The 24099-nt window shown below is 35.7% G+C and overlaps 1 protein-coding gene across 1 annotated transcript; it reads right to left on the reverse strand.

The window, feature by feature from the left end:
- Positions 1–23: 23 nt before the first annotated feature.
- On the reverse strand, positions 24–23895 carry LOC146745979 (protein sidekick-1-like). Its single transcript, XM_085498862.1, has 13 exons — positions 23759–23895; positions 23238–23482; positions 20976–21062; positions 8689–9015; positions 6165–6455; positions 4427–4666; positions 3868–4191; positions 2887–3186; positions 2294–2587; positions 1272–1529; positions 879–1012; positions 695–778; positions 24–561 (listed from the first exon to the last, which is right to left on the reverse strand). Exons 1-13 carry the CDS (start codon positions 23893–23895, stop codon positions 454–456), a joined length of 2829 nt encoding a protein of 942 aa, XP_085354988.1. The 3' UTR covers positions 24–453.
- Between the last annotated feature and the right edge of the window lie 204 nt (positions 23896–24099).

Below are 24099 nucleotides of genomic sequence, written 5' to 3' on the forward strand. Positions count from 1 at the left end.
TAAATTTATGAACTTCTCACATGTTTTACATCTTGAGATTCAAATATATATTTGCATAATAATTGGAAATCAGTGAAATATGAGAATATATCTTTATTATAGTCAAGTACGATTCAATACAAAATATGATTGCTGTTGTTTATTTGTTTATACAACATAATCATTGTGTTATCACTGTAGTCCTATTCGCTGATCAATCAATAACATGTCCAGGTCCTTCAAATTAAATAATATAGTAGAGATATAAACTTTGTTTACATGACTACTGTTGAATTTATCTCAGGTGTATCTATAATTCATATGGTTTTCTCTCAGGCGTTTCCAGATGTTTCCTGTAAATTAACATCTTGATTGGTCAATCATGGAATCTATTTTCATAGTATAACTCTACATGAAAATACAGCATCGGTATGGCACATTAATCTTAATTAATTTCTTTACAAAGGTGTATTCTCATACTAATAATACCCTATTTAGTCTTGGCAGTGGCATCTCATATTCAGATTCTTTTTCTCTGGTAGCAAGACTGAGTGATGTATAACCGCCATCTTTGTCAATATCCTGGCAATATACAAGTACATAAACGACGATATAAGGATACCACTAATTTAATGCAATAAGGTAATGCAATACAATATTTCAGCAATATAAAATAATAAGTTGATAGTGGTGGTAGTATTATAATTTACTTTACCCCTTTCTCTGGTATTTTGTAGGTGTGGTCCATTTCCTTTCCGATGACTGAGAGTCCTGTATACTCGCGATCATCCTTGGCAGCCTGATTAAAATAATATGTTGACATAAATATCGTTTAGTATTAAATACCGTGGGAAAGAATATTTTTTCAATGTTTCATAATATGCATGTTGATTACTCACTGATTTGGGTTTTTCTTGGCTCCATCGACGTTTATGTAATACATAACTAATCACAATAGCAGTTGAAATAGTTACCAGTAAAGTTGTGAGTATCCCAACAATAATACCTACACTACATGAACCACAGATGCAACCTGAAATGGCATGGTTATTATAATTACATCCAGTGTTAACTGTAATTACATTTAGTGTTTTTTTTATTATTTAAATATTAGTGTTGACATTCGTCATAAATTACCTCGCAACGCAGAGAATAGATGATTAGAATTTTTTTTTCAGCTTATGATTATAACAAGTGTGTTATATATGATATTGGTAATAATACTTCCAATGTTTCTGTAATTAACAGTCATCAAAGTATGCTGAATGCAACAATTCAAGTCAGTTTATTACCATTGCTTGTACTCATTGGTAATGCAATGAAGGCATAGCTTTCACAACTCCCATCTTTAATGCAATATGTAATTCTATAATCACTAGTTGTATCATTTACTTTGTACTCGAGTTCATCTAGGTTGACACAGTTTGTTACAACGTGCCACGTGTCATCTATGCCACGTGTTTCTATTTTCACGCATGTGTATTCCTTGTACTCATGACGTGTCCAGCTCAATTTACAAGTAAAATAATTCAGTTTTACGATTGGTTCATCTAAAAATAAATAAAGTAAGTTAAGATTATAACAACTGTATTCATTACTTTATTCAAAACTGCTTTACTTTGATGTTAATATAAGGTCTGTAATTTCATAATTCAACCCAGTCACAATCATAACACTGTGCAAGTTACTCATACTTAGATACTAACACTGCGATAAAGACTTTTCGACATTGTGAAATTCTTTCGTTTATATGCAATAAACTACAGTAATGTTACGAAGTAAAATCATATTTCAGTCATAATTCGAAATAAATAAAAGGCAAAAATACATTTCGTTATGAATTATTCTTAACATACATTTCTGAATTATCTTGTCAACATATTTTTTTTAAACGAAAGAATGTCACAATGTCGAACACGGAAAGTCTTTATCGTGGTGTTTTACTGTGTTTATGATTCACAAACACTTTATTTAACGGTTTTAGATTTACTGGCACATCGTTTTTGATTATGCTTATTTATCGATGAGTGGGAGAGGGGTGCTATATTACATCAATTGATCTATTTCGGGTTACGTCAATTCGCACATAAAAGGCGAACAATTGTCTGCGTAAAATCGTGGTAATAATCTGCGTTTAGATGTAACAAAAAGAAAACCAATCCACTACCGTTGAACATGTATCACGAATAACTATATCTGCAATACTCTGCCACATGTGCCACTCAACGAATTAGATAAATAATAATCAAAGTGTAGTTGGAAGGTCCTTTAGCGCAACAGTCTACCAACATTTTCATTTACGGTTTTAACTTACCCAATGTTCTTATTATAATACTATTACTGTATGGTCCTATACCATTTGTGTTGGAAGCATATGCTCTACATTCATATGGTGTTGACGGTTCTAATTTAGGAATTACTATTGTGGTATTCATTGTATCTGAGCTACCAGTGTTCAATTCTATGAACGTTTTGTTTATCCATGAACGATATTGTATAAAATAAGTTGTGTTCGTATCCCCACCATTGTATCCGGATATTATAACAACAAATGTAATATCATAGTACCGGGTATTTGGAATAATGGACTTCGGTGCATCTGGAACACCTATATGTGAATTGGATATTTATTAGTTTATAATGAAAACATGTTACGCAGTAGTTACAAAACTATCACGCTATTTCGATTGTTATCCAAGTTTATTCCAGTAATGTAAACAGACTCGAACTGTAGTTAATGTGTGTTGCATCGCAAGGATTCATGGTATCACAATAAAAGATATAATATAAACTTTAATATATTAACAGTGAATTTAATAATCATTGAGTTTTAATGATTGTTTTTTTTTTCAATTTTGCATAGGATGGCAGTTATTCTTGGTCAAAATGAAAACTGACAATACTTACTTTTATCGTTGAACGTGACAATAAATGTTGTGTTGCCAATATCGTTTTCTGCAAAACACGAGTAACTACCATAGTCACTTAGCATTGTATCCTGTATTGTCAATATGCTTTCATGTAAGGTTCCACGTGACACTGTTTTGATACTGACTCTACTGTCAATATTTATTCGTTGATTATTCGGACCATACCATATTATCGAGGAAAGTGGGTTGCTTTCAATCTCACATCGTAGTTCTGCTACAGTTCCTTGACTGGCAACCGACCGCTGATTGTTTGATACGTTCACAACAATTGGTTTATCTGAAAAAAAAACATATATTGCTGTTTATTGCTATTTAAGCACGCTGATAATTTTGTATACAGTTAAATAAGTTCACGAATGAAGTAGTTTATCAGCAATATTTTTCAAATATCTGTAGCTGTATAATTATAGTCATTGTGACGCAAATTGTATGTCAGGTAGCCATGGTAATGTGTACACATTTTTGTTTACATTGATAGAATTATATATATTCAATAAGTTGTCGCAAAACGACGAGAAAAAAACACGTGATGTGCGTGTTATCACATGACTATATTGCCATACATCGGTATGTGTCGGGTAAAACAGGGTAAAAACACCAAAGTCACAATTGATATGGCGTGATATCGCATGAATTGTCGTGTAATAACCTTATTGTAACACATGTATGTGTGAAGGATAAATACAAAGTAACAACACTAATATCACACGTGATATGACATGTTATCGCATAAACTGCCGTTGAATAACACCATTGTCATAGATGTGTATGTGTATGATAATCACAGATGGTTTCGCACAAATCAGATGTAAGTGTATTCATTGAAATTGTGTCGTAACAGATATACGTTTGTACATGCAATTAAAGTAACCATCATCAAATTCTCTATGTACCGCGATGAGACAACTATGAGTAGGTTTCTCTCACAATAAGTGCCATGAATTTGAAAATTACTTACAATACACAGTAAGCTGGATAATAGCAGAAAATACTTGACCAGTAACATCTGGATGACTTGATTGACATTGATATAATTTAGTGTTATGTTCTGCTTGTATGGATACTGTCATCTGTTGTTCACTTATTTTACCATTATAATCTCCATCTCTTGTAACATCAGATGTAATAGATTCATATGTATTAGCAGTCCATACATTGTTATCTTTTAACCATGATATCTGAGATGCTGGATTACTGGTTGATGTGGTACAAGTCAGTATTTTAGTTTCACCTTCCTTCACAGGATTGGTTATGCCAGATAATGTCAAACGCTCCGCTGAAACTATAAAAGTAGTTGTGCACTCAATCATTGCGCATAATAATTTTACGATGTTGAAAACAATATCATACTTGATGAAGTCGATTTTTTTACAGCATCAGCACACCATTACATATTTTACATTACTTGATTATCGTTTCTATTTAGATTCCATATATAAAGATATACTTACAGTAGATATTGAATGGTCCAAGTTGACATGTTAATGGTGTAGTTTGTACAACATTAGTAGCTTTACATGTATACAAAGCTCCATTATCATTTCTACCCAGAGACCGTGTGTAATCCATTGTAACTGTGTTACCAATTGTTGATGATGATAAACCTTGTATCTGACTGTTACCACGATACCAATTTAATGTTGCTAACGGATTGCCATCATATGATTGACATCTTATTTTTATTTCGTCATCAAGTAGGTAAGATGGTAATGGTGCACCAGTGGTCTGGTAAGTACAGACTGGATCATCTGGGGGATCTATAATTAAAGAAACAACATTTAAAATATCCACATATAATTATGAATAGGAAGCAAGTTTGTGGCGAAGTGAAAGAGGCTAAAAAACTGTAAACATTTTGTCATTATTCAGGTAGCCGGTGCCAAATTGTTACTATAAGAGTAAAGGTACGAATACAATTTATTTATTTGTAGAAAATGATAGTTAGGTATGTGTACATGATGAGTCGATATATGCCACGCATGCACACTTGGTAATTTTTTTGGATATGACGTCATTAACCACGCCCCTTTTCCTGTGTTAAAAACATGAGAAACCAGTATAGTTTGTGCTAAGTGCAGTTTATAACACTAATCACCCAATGATGACGTCATTTATCATGTCTTTCTACAGGTGAAATTTGTAGTAAAATCATATAAACTGTTGTTGCAGTAAAAAATTAACAATTTTACATCATTGTGCGAAACATAAAATGCTATACATTTATGTTTATTTATATTTAAAATATAGCAACACTATTAACCCCTTGTCTGATAAATACATATTTATACTAATTTATCTGAATAATATATAACCTACGTTAGGAAAAATTGCAACACAATCACCAGTATGACCCCCATTTTATAATTGGCACATAATATTAAAAAAAAATTGCAGTACACATCCTTGTTTCTTTTTATGAATGAACGAAAACAACAAAGGGTCACTTATAAATGGTATTCAAGTTTCAGTTTGTGCTACAGTAAAACACTCTAAAATAAAACCAACATGGCAACCAATTGGCCAATGTGATCCAAATCGTGGAAAAATGCATTAGTGACCCTTCCGCACGAGTATTAATACCACACTGTAACGAAATAACACGACATTTTTAATACGTATATTACATCATGTTTATCCTAGTAATGATTAGGGATTGACGTGCACCAGTAGCCTACCATGTATGCGCTAATGTACATACCAATAACTAAAAAAATCAACACAGCCATGACAGATGGTCGATGACATTTCATGTTTATTTTTGTCGCTATGTGTACACTGAAAAAGGGCAGTTTAATTTTGCATTGCATTATGATCAAAATTTTATTAAGAACATCTTTTTTTTTTAAATACCTTGAGTAACAAATTAACATGGCTTAATTTAACTTCGCAGGGTATTTCGTCAAATGTAGAATAATATTCAATTTGATAAAGATGCTGCCATATTTTGTTTTTGTATTTTATTCACATTATATGTATTAGTCAAATTAAACAGTCATTATGCTTGTTTTATTTCGCCCGCAATCACATGCACATCAGTTGCATAAAGTGTATAATGTTCGAATGTTACTCAAGTTATTGTAATTTTTACTGAGCAACTGCATCCAATGTTAATCCTAATTAACTTGGAATATGCGTTCCATATGCTTGGAATTTAGCTATTAATTAAGCAGTGGAACAAAATTTTATCATATCATCAAATCACTACCATCACTGTCATTTTCATATCATCAAACAAACTATAAAGAGTCAACTTACATTTAATGGTCAATGTTTTATCTTCTGTTTTACTTCCTTCAAAATTCATCACTTGGCATGTAAATGTTCCACCGTTATCGTCTTTGTCACTTGGATCGATTGTTAATTCACTGTTATCTGTATTGAGTTGATATCTGTTCAGCGTTGGTAGTGGTGAACCATCTCTCAACCAACTGTAAATTGGTGTAGGATTACCAGATGATGTACATTGCATAGTAATTTTACTGCCTGCATTGGATATAATACTGCCATCAATGAACGTTATTCTAGGTTGAGATGGTTCTGTTGCAACTGTGAAGAATACAAACATGAGTGTAAACAGTAATGCGAAGCTTCTTTAAACCGTTTTTATTACAAATTAGATCCGTGGTACATCATGGCCATTTCACAATGTAATCTCATCCTTACAATTTATTAAATAAAAATTTAGTATATTAGTCTTATTTTTGACTCGTTGTTTACAGAATTCAGTACTATGGTATTGGTGATATATGAATTGGGTTCCATAGGATGGTACTTGATGGCCACCCAACCTAATCAAATATGTATTTTGCATTGTACGATTGCAAAATAAGTTATTAGGATATTAGGATATTAGTACCAGCTGTTTTATACGCATGCGCATTGACCGCTCCTGTCAAATCTCGTCATCTGTTTTGGGGCGTGTCTGGTCGATTTGAAATTGCTTCAGCCATTTGGTAACGGAATTAACTGGTGTCTGTGTGAAAACCGCTACAAACCGCTGCCATTTTCTGAATGATTTGCAGCAGCACTGGCACAGACGACTATGGTCGAACAACCATGAAAAATAAATGGCGGGACTTTGGTGTTGCACATTTAGCACAGAAATAAAAGACACGCCCACAGTTAGACAACCAATCACTCTATCATTGGTCACGATGTACCACGGATCATCTCCACGTCCTTTTTAAACACCACATACACGATGTGCTGCCATCCAATGGCGGGATGAGCGGCTTTCTTTGTGCACAATGAGTGTCAATTTCATGAGAGAAACACTACGCACTTGCCAAGCCAGATCATCTGGCGGTGACCTACTTTTTCATCAATAACCAAGTTTAATATTATCCTGTTCCCGAATTGGACATTTATTTATTTGGAGTAATTTCCAGTTCTACGCCAGGTCCTTATTTGTCGTATTTATTTGTCAGACGTAAAATGCCATAATTATAATTCACGGAAATTTAGACACACTGATAATGATAATGAATTAAAAATTTGCAACAAAATACTAAATTTGCTATACCATGGAAATAATTGAAATCAAAATATTTGGCAATATATTAACTTTTGCGTCGCATGCACACGATTGGAATATCATATGAAATGGACCTAATATACTAATAATTAACATCCTGGAATGGCCACGATGTACCACGGATCAAATAAACTGTAATATATTTGTTCCACTATATTGTAGCGTGTCATTCTGAACGTTGATTTAAAAACACATAACGTGACATTGATCGCAATTTCGATATCGATAGCAAAAAAGGTGATACTCGTGGCTCAGTCACGCTCAGTAGGACGGCCGAATTCAAAATTTCAAGCGCACACGTTCCCACAGAACCGCACTAAAATAAATATACATAAAACAAATCATGACCATAACGGATAATCATATTCACATATAATAACTGGTTCGTCTACTATTTGACAATACAACTTGACTGCAATTTTATATTATTGTGTATAGAGATTTGAGTACTGGCTTAGTACTTCTTGAACTTTGCTATGTTCTTGAATGATGTACTAAGCCACACTAATAATTCTTGTATAAATGTTTTATACGCCTCTAATCGTGCTTGGATGATGAATTAAACAGGTGGAAAAGCAATATACTCTCGGGGACAGAGCAGCCTGGACGTGCACCACTGTACTATTTATATAGGCAATGCACGACATGGAACGCCGACCAAGAACCCAGTGAAAACAGCTGAAGTCGATAAAAACTGAATAAACTCAACTGTGAGTAAATATTGCGTAACCACATTTATACATATTGTATATGTAGATGTTGTCTTGTAACACTTTTCGGGAAATTACTGTTTCCAGTAAATTTTTGGCTTTCGCTTTGACCGATGTTGGTTGCCAGGCAGTGAAAATGTCCAGATGTCCGCTCTTGAAAATATATACGTGTCGGTATTTATAACAGACATGTTTTCACAATTTCCAATTTCTTGTGACAATTACCCGATGATCTCGTTATTACAATATTGAATAAATTTAAGTCCAGTTTGCGTACTTTAGCGAAGGAGGAAGGCATTCCATAAATTCCATATACAGGAACGCGTTTTAATCGAGTTCATATCGCAACTATATTAAACGTTAATTCAATGTGTGTCATCGTAACGATGGTACGACTTGAAGAAGTGTGTCGGGGTGGGTGCGTGCGTTTGTTGCCCTAAATACAAACACATCCTTTCGAAGTCTTTATATTACATGAAATGTGTGCTGGATGGTAAAGGTATATTTATACTACATGAAATATTAGTCAGCTTACCTTCCACAGTGAGTGTGATTGATTTTTCGTTACTACCATCTGGAAATGCTGAGACAGAACACCAATACATTCCTGCATCACTTGTCTTTGTATTAGTTATAACTAAACTAGCTTGGTCTTCAATATCATGTCTGGTGAATCCAGGCTCTGGGTAGTTTACTCCACCAACTGATTGTATAACTAGAGTACCTGTAGCTGTACTACTCCCTTTATACCAATAAACTAATGGATTTCCACCAGTAGTTATATATGTACATTCCAATAATGTTGTGTCAGTCTGAAACCCAATGATTGATTCAGGTACAGTAACATCGACTGATTTACATGCTGGAAATAACAAACATGGATTGCATTTTACAATATATTTCTAGGCTTGTCTTTGTTTCTATTGAATCGTGAATTATTTTGTTTTGTTTTCTTTGAAAGTCTACACATTCTGATTTACCCTTTGTCAGATATTTTTAAAGCATGATCTCGATGCATCATTTTTAAAATATTGATAATTGTGTAATAGTTTTATTATTGTTAATGCTGGAAATCAAACATTTTTGGCACTCCAAGGTGAGTGGCCATACATCACATCACATTTTGCAAATTATGTCACACGTTCGAGTGGTTGACAAACCATGTTATTAATATTTATATTCATACAGTAAACATATTTGTGGTCTTCAAAGTGGGCGTATTCAAGTTCTTTTATGTTCTGTCAATTAATGATGGGAATGGACAACATCAGTCATTAAGTGCTTTTAAAATTGCAATGCCTTGATACTTAGGGTGATACAATACTTCCCTACATCAACGAGAGAGCTTTTCAAAGGTTAATATTTCTAATTATTCAACTGCTGATAAGTAGCTTCTGACAATGGGTCTTCTAGCTTAGGTTGTTCAAAATACACAACAACAGGGTAAATGTTGACAAATAAAGTGTATTGATGTTTCAAATAATTAGTTTACAGTGGGGCAGCTAGCTTACACAAGATTTCTAAACCATGTAGGCAAGTATCTGTATTTTTTTTCAGTCAGGCTTTATTGTTTTTTTTTGTGATTGTTTACAGTGGCTGCTTATTACCGCTCACCCTTCTCAATTTCACTTCTGTATTGTGATTAATTAATTAATTAATTGATTATAAATTACCAACTATGTCTGACTCATTACAATTAAATTCAAATGTACCCTGTCACAGAAAAACTACAAACATCGACACAACACACAATATTTTACCTCAATTAAAGGGGGCATCTAAAAAGAGAAAAGGAAACATAGCAGCTGTCATTATTAATGACAGGGTTTGTTATGAGCCTCTAAAGACTACTGCCCTCTCACTGTCACAGTATGTATTGAAATGAAAGCAGGTGATAAATAACAACATTGTCTACAATAAAGAGGGCATCATATATATATTACGAGTGCCTTCAACGGAGATATAGCAGAATATATAGAGGGGAAGCGACTAAACCATACCGTTTACATATGAAAAAGCATTCATTCACTTGAAATAATGAAGATGATACACATATTATGTATCGTTTAAATAGGTCAACATCGCCACATTGACAACTCACTCACGTGATACAGAAGTGTAAATTAGTTATTACTACATAGTTAGCAGAGGTGTAAAGAGCCCTTAGCTAACATCTGGTTAAACAGTACTACCATGTTACTTAAACAAATCATGATGTACTGACGGTCATAATGTTAATTGGTCCGATAAAACTGAAAGGTACTCCCTATCAGGTCATGTTCATGTGTGATTGTAAACCGTAGAGAACTTATAGTAAATATTTACACACTTTTTTGGATTTACTACAGATAGGTCACATATAATAAATGTGTATATTGTAATATAAAAGTATACTTACATGCAATAACAGTCAGCAGAACAACACTGACAGTAAACATAGTTGTTCTTTAATAACGTGGCCTTTCCGGGTGCATGAACTTTGACATTTCCACTCGAATAATTACCTGCTGGTATGCAGCAGCAAAGCTACACGTCCAGTATCCGTGACCAAGGGATAAGTGCTCGGTCAATAACATTGGGTAATAATGAACTTTAACCAAAATTTAATCTGACAAAAGTATATTGATATATGACCCCTGACCTAAAATGAGGGAATGCCCCTAAAGGCTGTTTGCTAAATGAAAACTTCTGGAAATATGTAGACATGTTTTTTTTCTGTTTTCTGTCGCATGGTGTATCATATCTCCTAGTCTAATGCATATCAGTCATTTGTATGGCACTGGGATGTAAGTAAGAGTGGATGGTATGGTTTTTGCAACAATAATCAGATAAAAAGATCAGCTTCAGCATTTCAAAAGTGGGCTATTCATTACCACTGTGACTTTAAGCAATTTTGTATTGCACATGCAGTCTCAAAACATTGTTTGGAATAAGTTTGATCATAAGCATGATTTAATGTACAAAATACTGGCTTTGGGTTGCGATCTAGGTCACGAACGAAAGTTTCTCAAAAAGACTGCTTATTCTCGACTTCTATCAGCCCCAAAATAAGTGTGGGTGTGCGTGTGTGTGTGTGTATGGGTGTGTGTGTGTGTGTGTGCGTGTTACCAGTGAAGATGTGGAGGAGATGGGCAGCTTCACTCATATTCTACTACTTCCAATTGTATGACATCAAAATATGATTCAATCAGATGGATTTAAATAGATATCATTTTACATTTTTATTTAATTTGGTTTTGTTTTATTTCATGGCACAAACATTTGATGAGTTTCGTTTCATTCGATAGCACCACAATGTGGTTCCAGTTATTTGCACAAAGTTACTTTGTTTTAGACGTCACTAGTTTTATTTAATGGCAATTTGTGATAGGGATTATATTTTGGGGGGTAATTGGAAAAGATCCTGATTTCGTACATCTTAAAATTGTTGGCGTTAAGCCAACTACTTCAATACATTTCACTTGTTGTGATGATTTTTATGGTTTTAATAATATGTGAACATTTGTATTATTACACCGAATAAATCTTAAAACGGAAATTGTGGCACTCAATTTTGGAAGTCTTCCAGGTCATCCTCATAGAGATGGATGCATGTATGAACACAAATATACAAGTTGAAAGATTATTTTAATTTGAAATGTATGGTTGTATTAATAAACCTAATTTCAGCAGCTTCAGCCTGACAAAGAATTGATTTTCACAAATACATTCGGCGCCATTCTGTGCGCATCTATACGCTACACTGCGTTCCAGTTTGCATTAGAACACTGAAATTAGCTTAACACGGGGCTGCACACTGCTTGAGCATAGGTTTATGTCAACACCATTCTCTTTCAACAAATACACTGTGCATAAAATGTGATATACAATCAAAACCCACACAATATGAAAGGTGCCGTCACAAGTAAGTCCACGCAGATCGAATGTCTCAAACCGCGAAGCTGAACGCGCTGGCAAAACAAACGGCGATGGTGACTAAAAATCGCACGAAATCGCTACAAAATCCTAGATTTTCTTCAATGAGCTAGTCAAATAGTGAACGCAAGCCCGGAAAACTAATCAGTTCATGAATATTGCCGTGTATCGTGTTCCTTTGACACGTAAATCGGATAAATTCAGGAGAAAGGTACCTTCGGCCTTGGCATCATCTATATATTAAGGTCATGACCACCATCCCTTAGGCAGGCAACAAATCATGATATTACCCTCACAAACATGTTTTATTATTTAAGTGTATGCTGGTATATTTTATCACATCTCACCGTTGTTACGCATGCTGTGATTGGTTGAGAGTCGGTCACATGACATTGAATAAAAATGGATATTACATGGTAATACATGCCAAGTGAATATTTAAGCAATAACTTCGTGTCGAAGACGTTTATACCACGGGATATCGAGTGGTATACTCGACATCGGTGGGGGGGTATTACTATTATATTATACCAGTATATTGACAATTCGATAAAACTAATAAAAAAATCATGATTATGGCCCTTGAATAGCCATGAATATTTAAAAACAATAGTAAGTACTTTAACACACACACACAAAAACACGCAACACAGTCCAAATTTAATACAAATTAAATTTCTTTTATTCCTCCTGCAAACGAAACGTATCCACAGTGAATAGAGCAGCGTAAACACGAAAATTAGCATAACAAAAGATGACCTTTTACTGACTGCGTCACGCGGTTTGAAATACAGGATCATTAAAACAACGGATTTTCCACGTTTTCATTCCAGTTTTTGTACAATTTGGATTGTAATTTGCCCATTGAAAGTACAGTTGTGAAATAAACCGGTTTTGTGACTCATCATACTACTTGTAACTGTGGATATTTGAAGTTCAGCGGTACTTGGTTATACATGATAAATTGAGTGATTCACACTGCTTAAGCATGGTTACTTACAAGGGTATTCGTGGCTAAAATAACATTTACTGTGTTATGTTTTTTTCAGCAAACAATGTATATATGCTATTGAGTAATGCGAAACTTATAATAAAATAAAATATTGCATACTTCAAATATAAGTATTGTTATTTTGTGGGAGAGCGGGTTTGAGAGATGTATGGTAGGGTAATTGTGCGTAATGATTTATGTCTGTTCGATGTGATAAAATAAATAACACATGGTCATTTGGGTAATATCACTATTTGTTGCTAAATCGTGATTTCATCCTCACAAACATGTATTATTATTTAAATAACCAGCAGCAAAATTTGTATATTAACAATTTGATAGACCCTCAATTCTAATTTAGAAAACGAATAAAATTGCTGCACACACAATCGATCCAAGTTAGAGGTAATTTGCCAGTGAAACTTCTTTTAATTAATTTAATTTTGTCTTACCCGAACAATTATATTTTGATAAAGCTACTTAACAGTTTCCATGATTTACGCTAAGATTAACGGATTTTGTAGAGAATGTGCAAACAAACAAAAGCACCATTGAGAATATACGTCCACAAATTGATTGAACAACACAACAACTATTGTAATCCATAGAAAGCGATACACAAAAAAGTCACAAAAACAAAAGTTAGACTTGCACTTTGACAGCAACCACAGCAGCATTTAACGACTGGACTATTAGATCACTCATTGTCTTTTTATAACACGACACACAACACATATACATGTGAGTAAATTTGTGTTTAATTGTGAACACAGAATTGTGTCTGTCTGTATGTAATTCTTTTCAATTGAAACGCTAAGAAATATCTAGACTTTACAGCCCAGACAGCTCAACAACCATTAAATACCATGGAATGCGGTCCACAATACAGGTCAACACAAAGGTCAATTGTGTTTGAAGTAAAGACTGGCAACTTAGGTTCATGTCCTCAATACCTTTGATATGCAAATTAGATTTCCACAATTCATACACTGTGCGAGCGAAATCGTCAATACTGCCACCATTTTGAGCTCAATTCGTGGCAACCGTATTAGGCTACTGGTCTTTATGGTTGTTTTATGAATCCAACATGAACCCATATCTCATGCATGAACAATATATTTTACTCGTTAATATAACTTTGTAGTATGCCATGGTGTATTTACAGTTAGTACATTCAAAATGAACCAAAGTGACCACTATATTTAAAACAAAGTAAATATATACTATTGTTTTAAGTATGTGTGTGTCATATGGTAGAATTAAAGCGCCAAGGTATGTATGTCCATGTGCAATTGAATTATAAAAGTCGAAAAAGTTACACCAAGGCCAAAATAAAAAATTTCACCCTCAGTTATTTATCATTTTACTGATATTTGGTCAGTTGTCGAATGAATGGCAAAGACATAAACATATTTCTATATATATTCCAGGCTTTCACACGCAACGTAATATTACCGTAATTGGTATAGTACAAGTGTGATGGTTCAAATACCAAAATGGCAACAGTAACAAAAATACTTCCCTGGCGGCGATGATAAAATACGAACACGGAGCCAACACATGAGGTTTCAACTGGTACTGGTATTATTATACTCTGCAAACATCAAGTACAATAACGCGGTACAACTCCGCTACTCCAATAACTAGATACTTAAACTCCAATACAATTCAACGAGATCTCGGATCTGATCTTAGTGCTGAACAACTCCCCTATATACACTGTCTATAAATAGATCATTACATCAGCATACATAATGAGTCTGGAACTTACTACACATTTCTAGAATGTTCCATTACCTTATTTTGCCTTCTACAGTGTCCTATTACTTATTCAACCAACTTCTAAAAATTACACCCAGACACAGTACGGTCCTAGAACATTCTCAGTCACACGGAAGTGGTAAACAAGTCGTATGCGACATGCCTCCCCTCTCAAGAATATTATAAGATATAATATTACATGACTAACAACGACGTCAATAATACGAATACGATAACAATTTCAAATAAAACAACAATACAATATATCAAATCGAACTGAATAAAGCTCTGAGTACAACAATTCGAAAATTACATACAGTAGAATATAATAAAATATGATATACAGTCATAAACGAATAACATTCTACTATACTGTTCAAAAGTTCCTCAGTCCATCAATCTACTCAGGTAGTCCGCTACCACATTGTCCCGTCCAGGAATATCCTCAACACGATAATTATATCCTTGCAGAGTCATCGCCCATCTCACCACTCGGTCATTTGCAAACTTATCCAGGTAAGACAATGGTTTATGATCCGTCTGCAAAATGAACTCCACACCGGCTATATATAGGCGAAATTTATTCACGCCCCATACAATGGCTAAACATTCCCTTTCTACAGTTGAATATTTCTTTTCTGCATCGGATAACTTCTTACTTGCATACGCAACTAGATGAAGCTTCCCCCCATGATTCTGCAAATGTATTGCTCCAATTCCTACCTGAGACGCGTCCGTCCCCAACACAAATGGTTTCTGTGGGTCTGGCAACTTCAAAATTGGTTTGCCCAATAAGTATTCCTGCAAAGTGTTATATGCTTTCTCCTGGGCCTCTCCCCATACAACTTTGTTGGGTTGTCATTTCCTTAGTAGATCACTCAGGGGTGCTGCAATAGTTGCGAATAAGGGGATATGGTCTCTGTAGTAATTGACCAGCCCAAAGAATGATCGGACACCATTCTTGGTCGCTGGTCTTTGCGCTTCTCGATTTTTTTCCATGTTGTCGTGACTCGGACTCACCCAATTGTGTCTAATTTCATGACCCAGGAATTCTACTGATGTTGCACCCAGAACACACTTGGATGGTCTAGCTGTTATGTCCGCTGCCCTCAGTCTTCGTAACAACTCGGATAATACTTGAACATGCTCATCCCAGCAGCTTGAATAAACTATCAGGTCATCTATATAGCTTCCAACCCCCTCCATACCTGACAATAATTTCCTGATTCCCCGCACCAGAGTAGCTCCCGAATTCTTCATTCCAAATGGCATCCTTAAAAATTCATAAGTTCCATCAGGAGTAACAAATGCTGTCTTTGGTATATCTTCTTCAGCTACTGGTATCTGCCAATAACCTTTACTTAACTAAATTTTTGACATGAACTTACTATTATGTAGCCTCTGAAATATGTCCCCTGTTGTTACCATTGGCTCAGGGTCGGTTACAGTGACCTTATTTAATTTCCTGTAATCTACACATATGCGATTCGATCCATCCTTCTTCTTTACAATCACCACTGGTGACGCATAGGGTGATGTGGACTTCCTGATTACTCCCATTTTTTAACATATCTTCAATATCTTGCCTAAGGTTCTCCCTTATTGCATATGGTAGTGAGTATGGCTTAGATCGTATTGGTGTATCATTTGTCAGATCAATCTTATGACTGATTATCTTGGTCTTTCCTGGCAAGTCAGTAAACACCTTATCATAAGTATTGACTAAACCCACCAGTTCTTTTCTCCGGTGTTCTGTCAGGTCTGTACGGATTTGAACATCTTTACCTGACTCCTTGAGTTTACAAGTTCCTAGAAAATCATATTCGTCTACAGCATTCTCTTCATCTGACTCGTTGCACCCCGCTGTAGCTGCGTGCACAGCATTCATCAAGTCTATGGCAGTATTTGGTGAGTAACTTGTCTCACTTCCATCTGGTTGAGGTGACATCTCCCGCTCAACATACAACTTCAACATATTTACATGATACGTCTTCACTTTGTCACCTACCCTCACTCGATAATCGTTTTAGCCTATTACCTGCTCCACCACATAAGGACCCTTCCATTGCATCAATAGCTTGTTGTTGTCAGTTGGCAGCAAAATTAACACCATATCTCCTTCCTTAAGCACTCGTTTCTTCGTTTTACGATCATAGTAACACTTGTATCGGTTCTGTGCCTTTTGTAATTCCTCTCGAGCAATCTCTAAAGTCTGTTCTAACCGATCTCTCAACTCAAACACATACTGGTAACTATTAACTATCTCAGGAGTATCGCTCTCTTCGGTCCATAACTCTTTAAGGATCTTCATTGGGCCTCTAACTGTTCGACCATATAACAGCTCAAATGGGGAAAAACCAGTTGACTCATGTGGTACCTCTCTATATGCAAAGAGTAAAGCACTAATATACCGATGCCATTGCCTTGGTTGTTCGTGGCACAACCGCTTTAACATCTTCTTCAACGTACCATTAAACTTTTCCACCAGTCCATTACAGATGGGGTGATAGGGCGTAGACGTCAGTCTCTTAATGCTGAGCAATCTTGATACTTCTTGCATGCATTCTGACACAAACTGAGTCCCCATGTCACTTAGTACTTCTTCTGGAACCCCCAATCGGCTATAAATCAACGCCTCAGCTACAGTCTTCGTATCTATATTTTTAAGTGGAATGACCTCTGAATACCGTGTAGCATAGTCCACCATAGTTAAGATGTATCGATGACCCCCGTCACTGGCTGGTGTAATTGGTCCAATCAAATATATAGCCACATGCTTGAATGGCATATCAATTAAAGGCATCTTACCTAGTGGGACCTTCACAACTGATCCCTTTCAAACAGTCTTCTGGCACACATCACACGACCTACAAAAACTGGTAACATCTTGATGTAGCCCAGGTCAATAAAAGCTAGTCACAATCCGGTCTTCTGTCTTCTTTATCCCCATGTGTCCACCAAATATTGAATCATGGGCAATCTCCATAGTCCTCAACAGTTTCGGCACAACCACTCGACGTACCGTCTTGCCTCCTGGAACTGAATGATCCCGATACACACGATATAGCAAGCCTCCATATACCTGGAACTCGGTTGTATGGTGCCCTCTCACTTCTGGTTCTCTCTTATTATAATATTTCTTCAATGATGTGTCTGCTTGCTGCATCTCGATTAATTTGTCTTTTTTTACATGTGCTCCAGTCTTTACATCACATACTTTGAGCGGCTTCACCTTACCAGATTTCTTCATTTGCGCTCTGGTTGTTACTGCTCCACTCACATTCCACACTGGATCCGGGTCATCTGGTGGTCTTGCTCCGGGCACATTCCCAACAATTAACTCATAGATTGGGTCCTGCACACATAATGCTTCAACCGTGCCTCTCAAATATGGCATATCAATTTCCACCATGGCGACTGGAACCCTTCTTACAGTACGATCAACCATCAACATATGACCCATCTTTTTTGTATACTGGTCATCTGGTACCAAGCTCTTCTTGACTATAATGCCATTACACCCAGTGTCTCTCAACATGGTCACAACTGTGTCACCAACCTTCCACAGGCAAAGTCCTGTCTTCCACAACGCCACTCCGTTCCATACATGCACCATTCACAACCTTTAACTGCTCCCCCGATGCTAACAACAAATGGTCCTTCTCAATCGTTTAAGGCACATCACTGCCAATTTGAACAGCACAGCTAGCACTGATATTAGACTCCTCTTTAACCACTGCAGCTGCACCAGTAGTAGTGCTGGGTTTGACACTCTTTCTTTCGTTCTTGACCCTTGTGTTGTCCACTATGGCAGAACTTAGCCACATGTCCTATGTCACCACACTGAGGGCACTGTTTATCTTTGTCATGGTTGACATCAGTAAGGCGGGATGGACATTGTGCTGCTCGATGACCAACACCCTGACATACATAACACCGGATACTACTACCCTTTCCCACATCAGTATTTCTAATGGCAGTCTTATTATCGTTACACTTCACCTGGTCCTTCGTGGATAACTGTCAACCATGTGTCACTAGGTACTGCTTTGCTATTACTGCCAACTCATCTAAATCTTTGGGTGCTCTTTCTTTAAGATAAACTGCAAGATCTCTTGTACAGGCACCAATAAACTGCTCCTTCACCATCAAGTCGGTAATACCATCATATGTTGCTGCAGTGCCTGACAACTCAACCCATTTAGCAACATAATTCTTAAGCCGCACAATTAACTGGTCAGGACTCTCGGAACTTTCAGGTTTAATTTCACGGAATCGCTTCCTGTACCCATCCTCTGTGAAATCGTACCTTGTCAATAGCGCCACCTTCACAAGATCATAGTCAACTGCATCAATGTCGGACATCCTGGAATATACTTCAAGTGCTCTACCAGTCAACAGCGCACTCAATTTTGTGGCCCATCCATCTCTATGCCAACTCGCATTCGTTGCAAACCTCTCAAACCGTAATAAATAACTATCAAGTTCATCCTTATCATCAAAAAATGCAGGCAACTTTGGTGACTGTGCATCACTGACCACATTTCGTTGACCGCCAAAGACAGCCTGTTGGAACCCCGGCATTGCTGCTTGAATCTCTAATCTCCTCAACTCAAATTCTCTTTCCTGTTCTCGCTGTTCTGCTTCCGCTTTCAGCCGTAACTTTTCCTTTCTTTCCTCAATCTCCATTTTCCTTACCTCTGCTTTCCTTTCCTTTTTTCGCTGTTCTGTTTCCGCTTCCAGCCGTAACTTTTCCTTTCTTTCCTCAATCTCCATTTTCCTCACCTCTACTTCTATTTCCATTTTTGCCATTCTCTCTTCCCTCCCCGCTTGTCTGCCAGCCCGCTGAGAACTCAATTGCTTCAAAATAAATTTCCTTTTGTCTTCTCCAGTCATTCCCAGTTCATCCGCCCATTCCGTCAACTCTTGTTTCGACATATTTTTCATCTCGCTGGCTATGTTGTCTTTTATATGTCTTCACTGTTCCCGGACGAGCCCCCAGATGTCACACACAATGTAATATTATCGTAATTGGTATAGTACAAGTGTGATGGTTCAAATACCAAAATGGCAACAATAACAAAAAGACTTCCCTGGCGGCGATGGTAAAACACGAACACGGAGTCAACAGTTGAGGTTTCAACTGGTACTGGTATTATTATACTCTGCAAACATCAAGTACAATAACGCGGTAAAACTCCACTACGCCAATAAATAGATACTTAAACTCCAATACAATTCAACGAGATCTCCGATCTGATTTTAGTGCTGAACAACTCCCCTATATATACCCACACTGTATATAAATAGACCATTACATCAGCATACATAATGAGTCTGGAACTTACTACAAATTTCTAGAATGTTCCATTACCTTCTATTGCCTTCTACAGTGTCCTATTACCTATTCAACCAACTTCTAAAAATTCCACCCAGACACAGTACGGTTCTAGAACATTCTCAGTCACACGGAAGTGGTAAACAAGTCGTATGCGACACAGGCAAATGTTTCCAAAAAGCGTTACATAGTGTCACAGAAACGCATATCATACACTACATGTGCTCATATTATCAAAGTATACATATACTCAATTCAACTAATATTATGATAGAACCCAATGGCACTTGATATAAAAATGCACACCATTTGAAAGATATTTACATACATAGATTAGTCAATAATTGTTATTTGGTTATCGGTTGCCCACGTAGATACAGTCCAAAGTTATGCTATTGAAACAAGAAGTCCCGTAACATATAAATATGATCCATACCGCTTGTATATAAGTAAACAGCTGATTAATCAATATAACTATTTCAACTCATAAAAAGTTTAGATGTATTCAATTTATTCGTTTACTAACGCAAATGCATTTTCTTGTCTAGATATAATAGTTTAGGCCTTAACCAAGTTTAGATGGATGACCCTAATTACTGACAGTAAATATTCGGCACTGACGTGGTGAGCGATGAATGGACACGTGTAGGTGTGTAGGTTCAAATCTTGCCGAAAGAAGAAAATTATCAAACAGTGAAGATATTATTATAAACACAAAACAAGAATAATATTCTAAACATATATAAAAGAAGTAAGTTACAATATCTTAAATTGTGATTCTACATGCTCATGACAAATGTTTTGATATTAAACTCACCTACAGCCACATTTTCGTATCGTCTACCACCGAAAGCTGTGTCGTCTGCCGGGAAAAACACTTTTTGTAACAATGTATTTTTGTAAGCTATCATTTGAATATATGCAGATTATAAATGAAACAATATATGACATGGATTGAGAAAAACATAACAGGCCAACAAAATAAGGATTACAGTTGGCACAACGTATAGTGCAGCGTTAGTATGTTTATATCTACTACCATTAACATTGCTGGCCTAGCTATTAAATACTGACATTTTACTGTTATTTTTTTTAAGATGGAAACACATGTTTTGCATCATATTTAGGCAAATATTATTATTCGATAATTTATCACATGATTGGTTACTTTTTACAAAGGGTAGTTTTATTTTATTATTTTCAACAACAATAAACATACGTTATCGTAATTTTACTTTAGTATAATTAAGAAACACACAAATAAATTAAATGTGTATTCACATGTTTCAATATATAGTTAAATAGTTGCCTTTGTATTTCATTACTCTGTGTTCCCAGCGATTTGTCCCAACATTGAATACAGAAGTTGTTCATGTTAATGACGCGACACATGTTCGTATGACATTTTTTATTTGAATTTGATTTTTATAAATTTACGAATATGCAAACAGTCAATTTTCGGAAATGTATATGTAGTTTTGTGATTCGTAAAAAACAGATCAAGAATTCCTCCGTGATTGTGAGTTGAAGAAATAGGGCTGTCATTTTCTGGGTTGATTGGTGAAGATCCATATTAAAGTCACCAGTTATGATTACAGTGTCACAGTCTTTCTGCTCTTGGATTGCTGTGCATTCGCCAAGTAACTGAGTAAAAGTTTCTTTTACCACAAACCATGGTTAGCTCGGTGGAACATAGATGCACACTTTCAGTGTTTTTTTTTCAATTTCGATGATTCCAGAAAACTTGCTCTGTGACAGGTCCGGCAGTATATATTGCACAACCATGATCAGACTTGACTGAAAAATACTAAAATATTTTGCAGCTTATATTTGTTAACCTTTGTTTCCGTCAGACAAATTACACCAAATTTGTCTGTAAAAGGATGACTGTTCAAATCTTCATGATGAGATTTTAAACATCTGATATTAAGATGACCAACAACCTGAGATTAGTTCGGAACATTGTTAATAGTAGGATACTTATAATTGAGTTGCATTATTTTCAGTAGTCTTTCCATTTCTTTTAATGCAGATTTGTTGACTTTAGTTTTCTTTTCATCAAATCAAAGTTTAAGTCCAGATTTTGTTTTTACTCTACTGAACATAGTGTACATCTGACCAGGTTTGGGGGCATAGTTATAACTCATGTCACCTATCATATATGTCGCCTATCATATGTACTTCCTTGTGATTTGTGAACAGTCATCCCGAATGCCAATGTCCCTGGGTATTGGGTTCTTTCCACTTTGACGGAATGTGTTTTTACAGAATAGAAAAAAATGTCAGTTACAGCTTTTATTGGTACAGACCCTGGGTATTTGTATTCTTTCTGAGCTTCTCGTTCTGTGTCCTATTCAATGGATAGCGAGTGTCAATTTATATACGAGTTATCACTCCTGTAGCACCATTCACAAGACCATCTAAGATCAGTGTTTTTGGTATGCATATATCTTGCTCCGACTGCAATTTTTATTACACCCCTCAGTCCTGCTGTTTCATGTGGATTTTTGTTAGTTACAACAATGTTTGCTCTTTCTGTAAGCGAATATTTCTTGGTATCCTGTGCATGCATTTCTATAATACTGGCACTACCGGTAATTGCTTTCAGTTGTTTTGTAGTGTATGCATCAACTACTTTGTTAGTTAATTTTGTATTGTTTTCAGTACTTTTCAATAATTCAATATCAGTTTGAGTATGCTGTGCTAATCGTACACTTGAAAGAATATTTGCAAACTCTGAATCATGTTGTTGTTTCACTATTTATTTTAATTCATGTAGTTTAAATAGGTTTAACCACTGTGATCCAGCCAAAACATTCAAGTTATGTTTAGAGGGTTGTGAAACACTGGCCTGTCTCCTACTGGATTCAGTTGTAATAAATCTCCTACTGCTAAAATTGATATGCCACCAAAAGGTCTGTCATCTTCAAAAATGTCTTAAAGTGTTAAATCCAGATTTGATAATGTCTGGCCACCGATCATTGTTATTTCATCCACAATAATTATCTTAAGTGCAATGTACTATGATCTCAGGGTATTTAGGTCTGTGTAGCTGGTTTGCGATATTCATATGATTCACCTGTTCTCTGCACTGGAAGACTGAAAGCACTGTGAAATGTAGTTCCTCCAATGTTCTCTGTTGCTTTACCAGTAGAAACTGTCAAAGTAATTGTTGGTGTGTCAAGACTTTCTCCTTCTCTACGTGATGAGTGAATAGCACTTTGGAATATTGAAAGTACTACATGACTTTTGCCTACTCCACCACCGCCAGTAAGAAATACATAAAAAGAATCAGGTGTTGCATTGCCAAGGAATTTAGTTATTCTATATTAAGTGCACCATACATACACAAAATCATGTACAAGTCTTTGTTGTGCATTTAGACTTCGTATTTATTTGTAATACTTATTATCCGACAATATTTTAGCATGTACTGAAACTGATTGCTTGGTATTGGATGGTATATTGGCAACAATAATGTTATCTGGTAAAGACTGATCTGTATCTAAATTAGATTGATCTAGTTATTCATGGTTGATGTCATTTGAACATTCATTATCGTCAGTTTGTTCTGCATGTACAGGTGCCACTGAATCCCACATTTCTTCATTGACGTCATCGGCTTTATGTGCATTCCGATATGCATCTTCCACTTCTTCAATACAGGGTTCAAATATTTTAATTATCTGTCGTAAAGAATCATGAACCTGAAAAAAACTTCGATTCATGGCTATCATTATGCTTAAGTTGGATTCCGATCGCCATGGTAAATATAAGATAAACAATCGATGGTAGTATTTCCCAGGATATTTGTTCTTTGACACATAATAGTAACGAATAACTTATAATAGGTTTTCGTCGTTTGTGTAACTAACCAAGCCCATTTAATAGTATAAAACTGTTATCTGATTCATAGTCTGTTGTGTTACTAACATCATCTG

Source organism: Saccoglossus kowalevskii, chromosome 5 (assembly GCF_978046115.1).
Source record: "Saccoglossus kowalevskii chromosome 5, keSacKowa6.1, whole genome shotgun sequence".
NCBI classification, from domain to species: domain Eukaryota; kingdom Metazoa; phylum Hemichordata; class Enteropneusta; family Harrimaniidae; genus Saccoglossus; species Saccoglossus kowalevskii.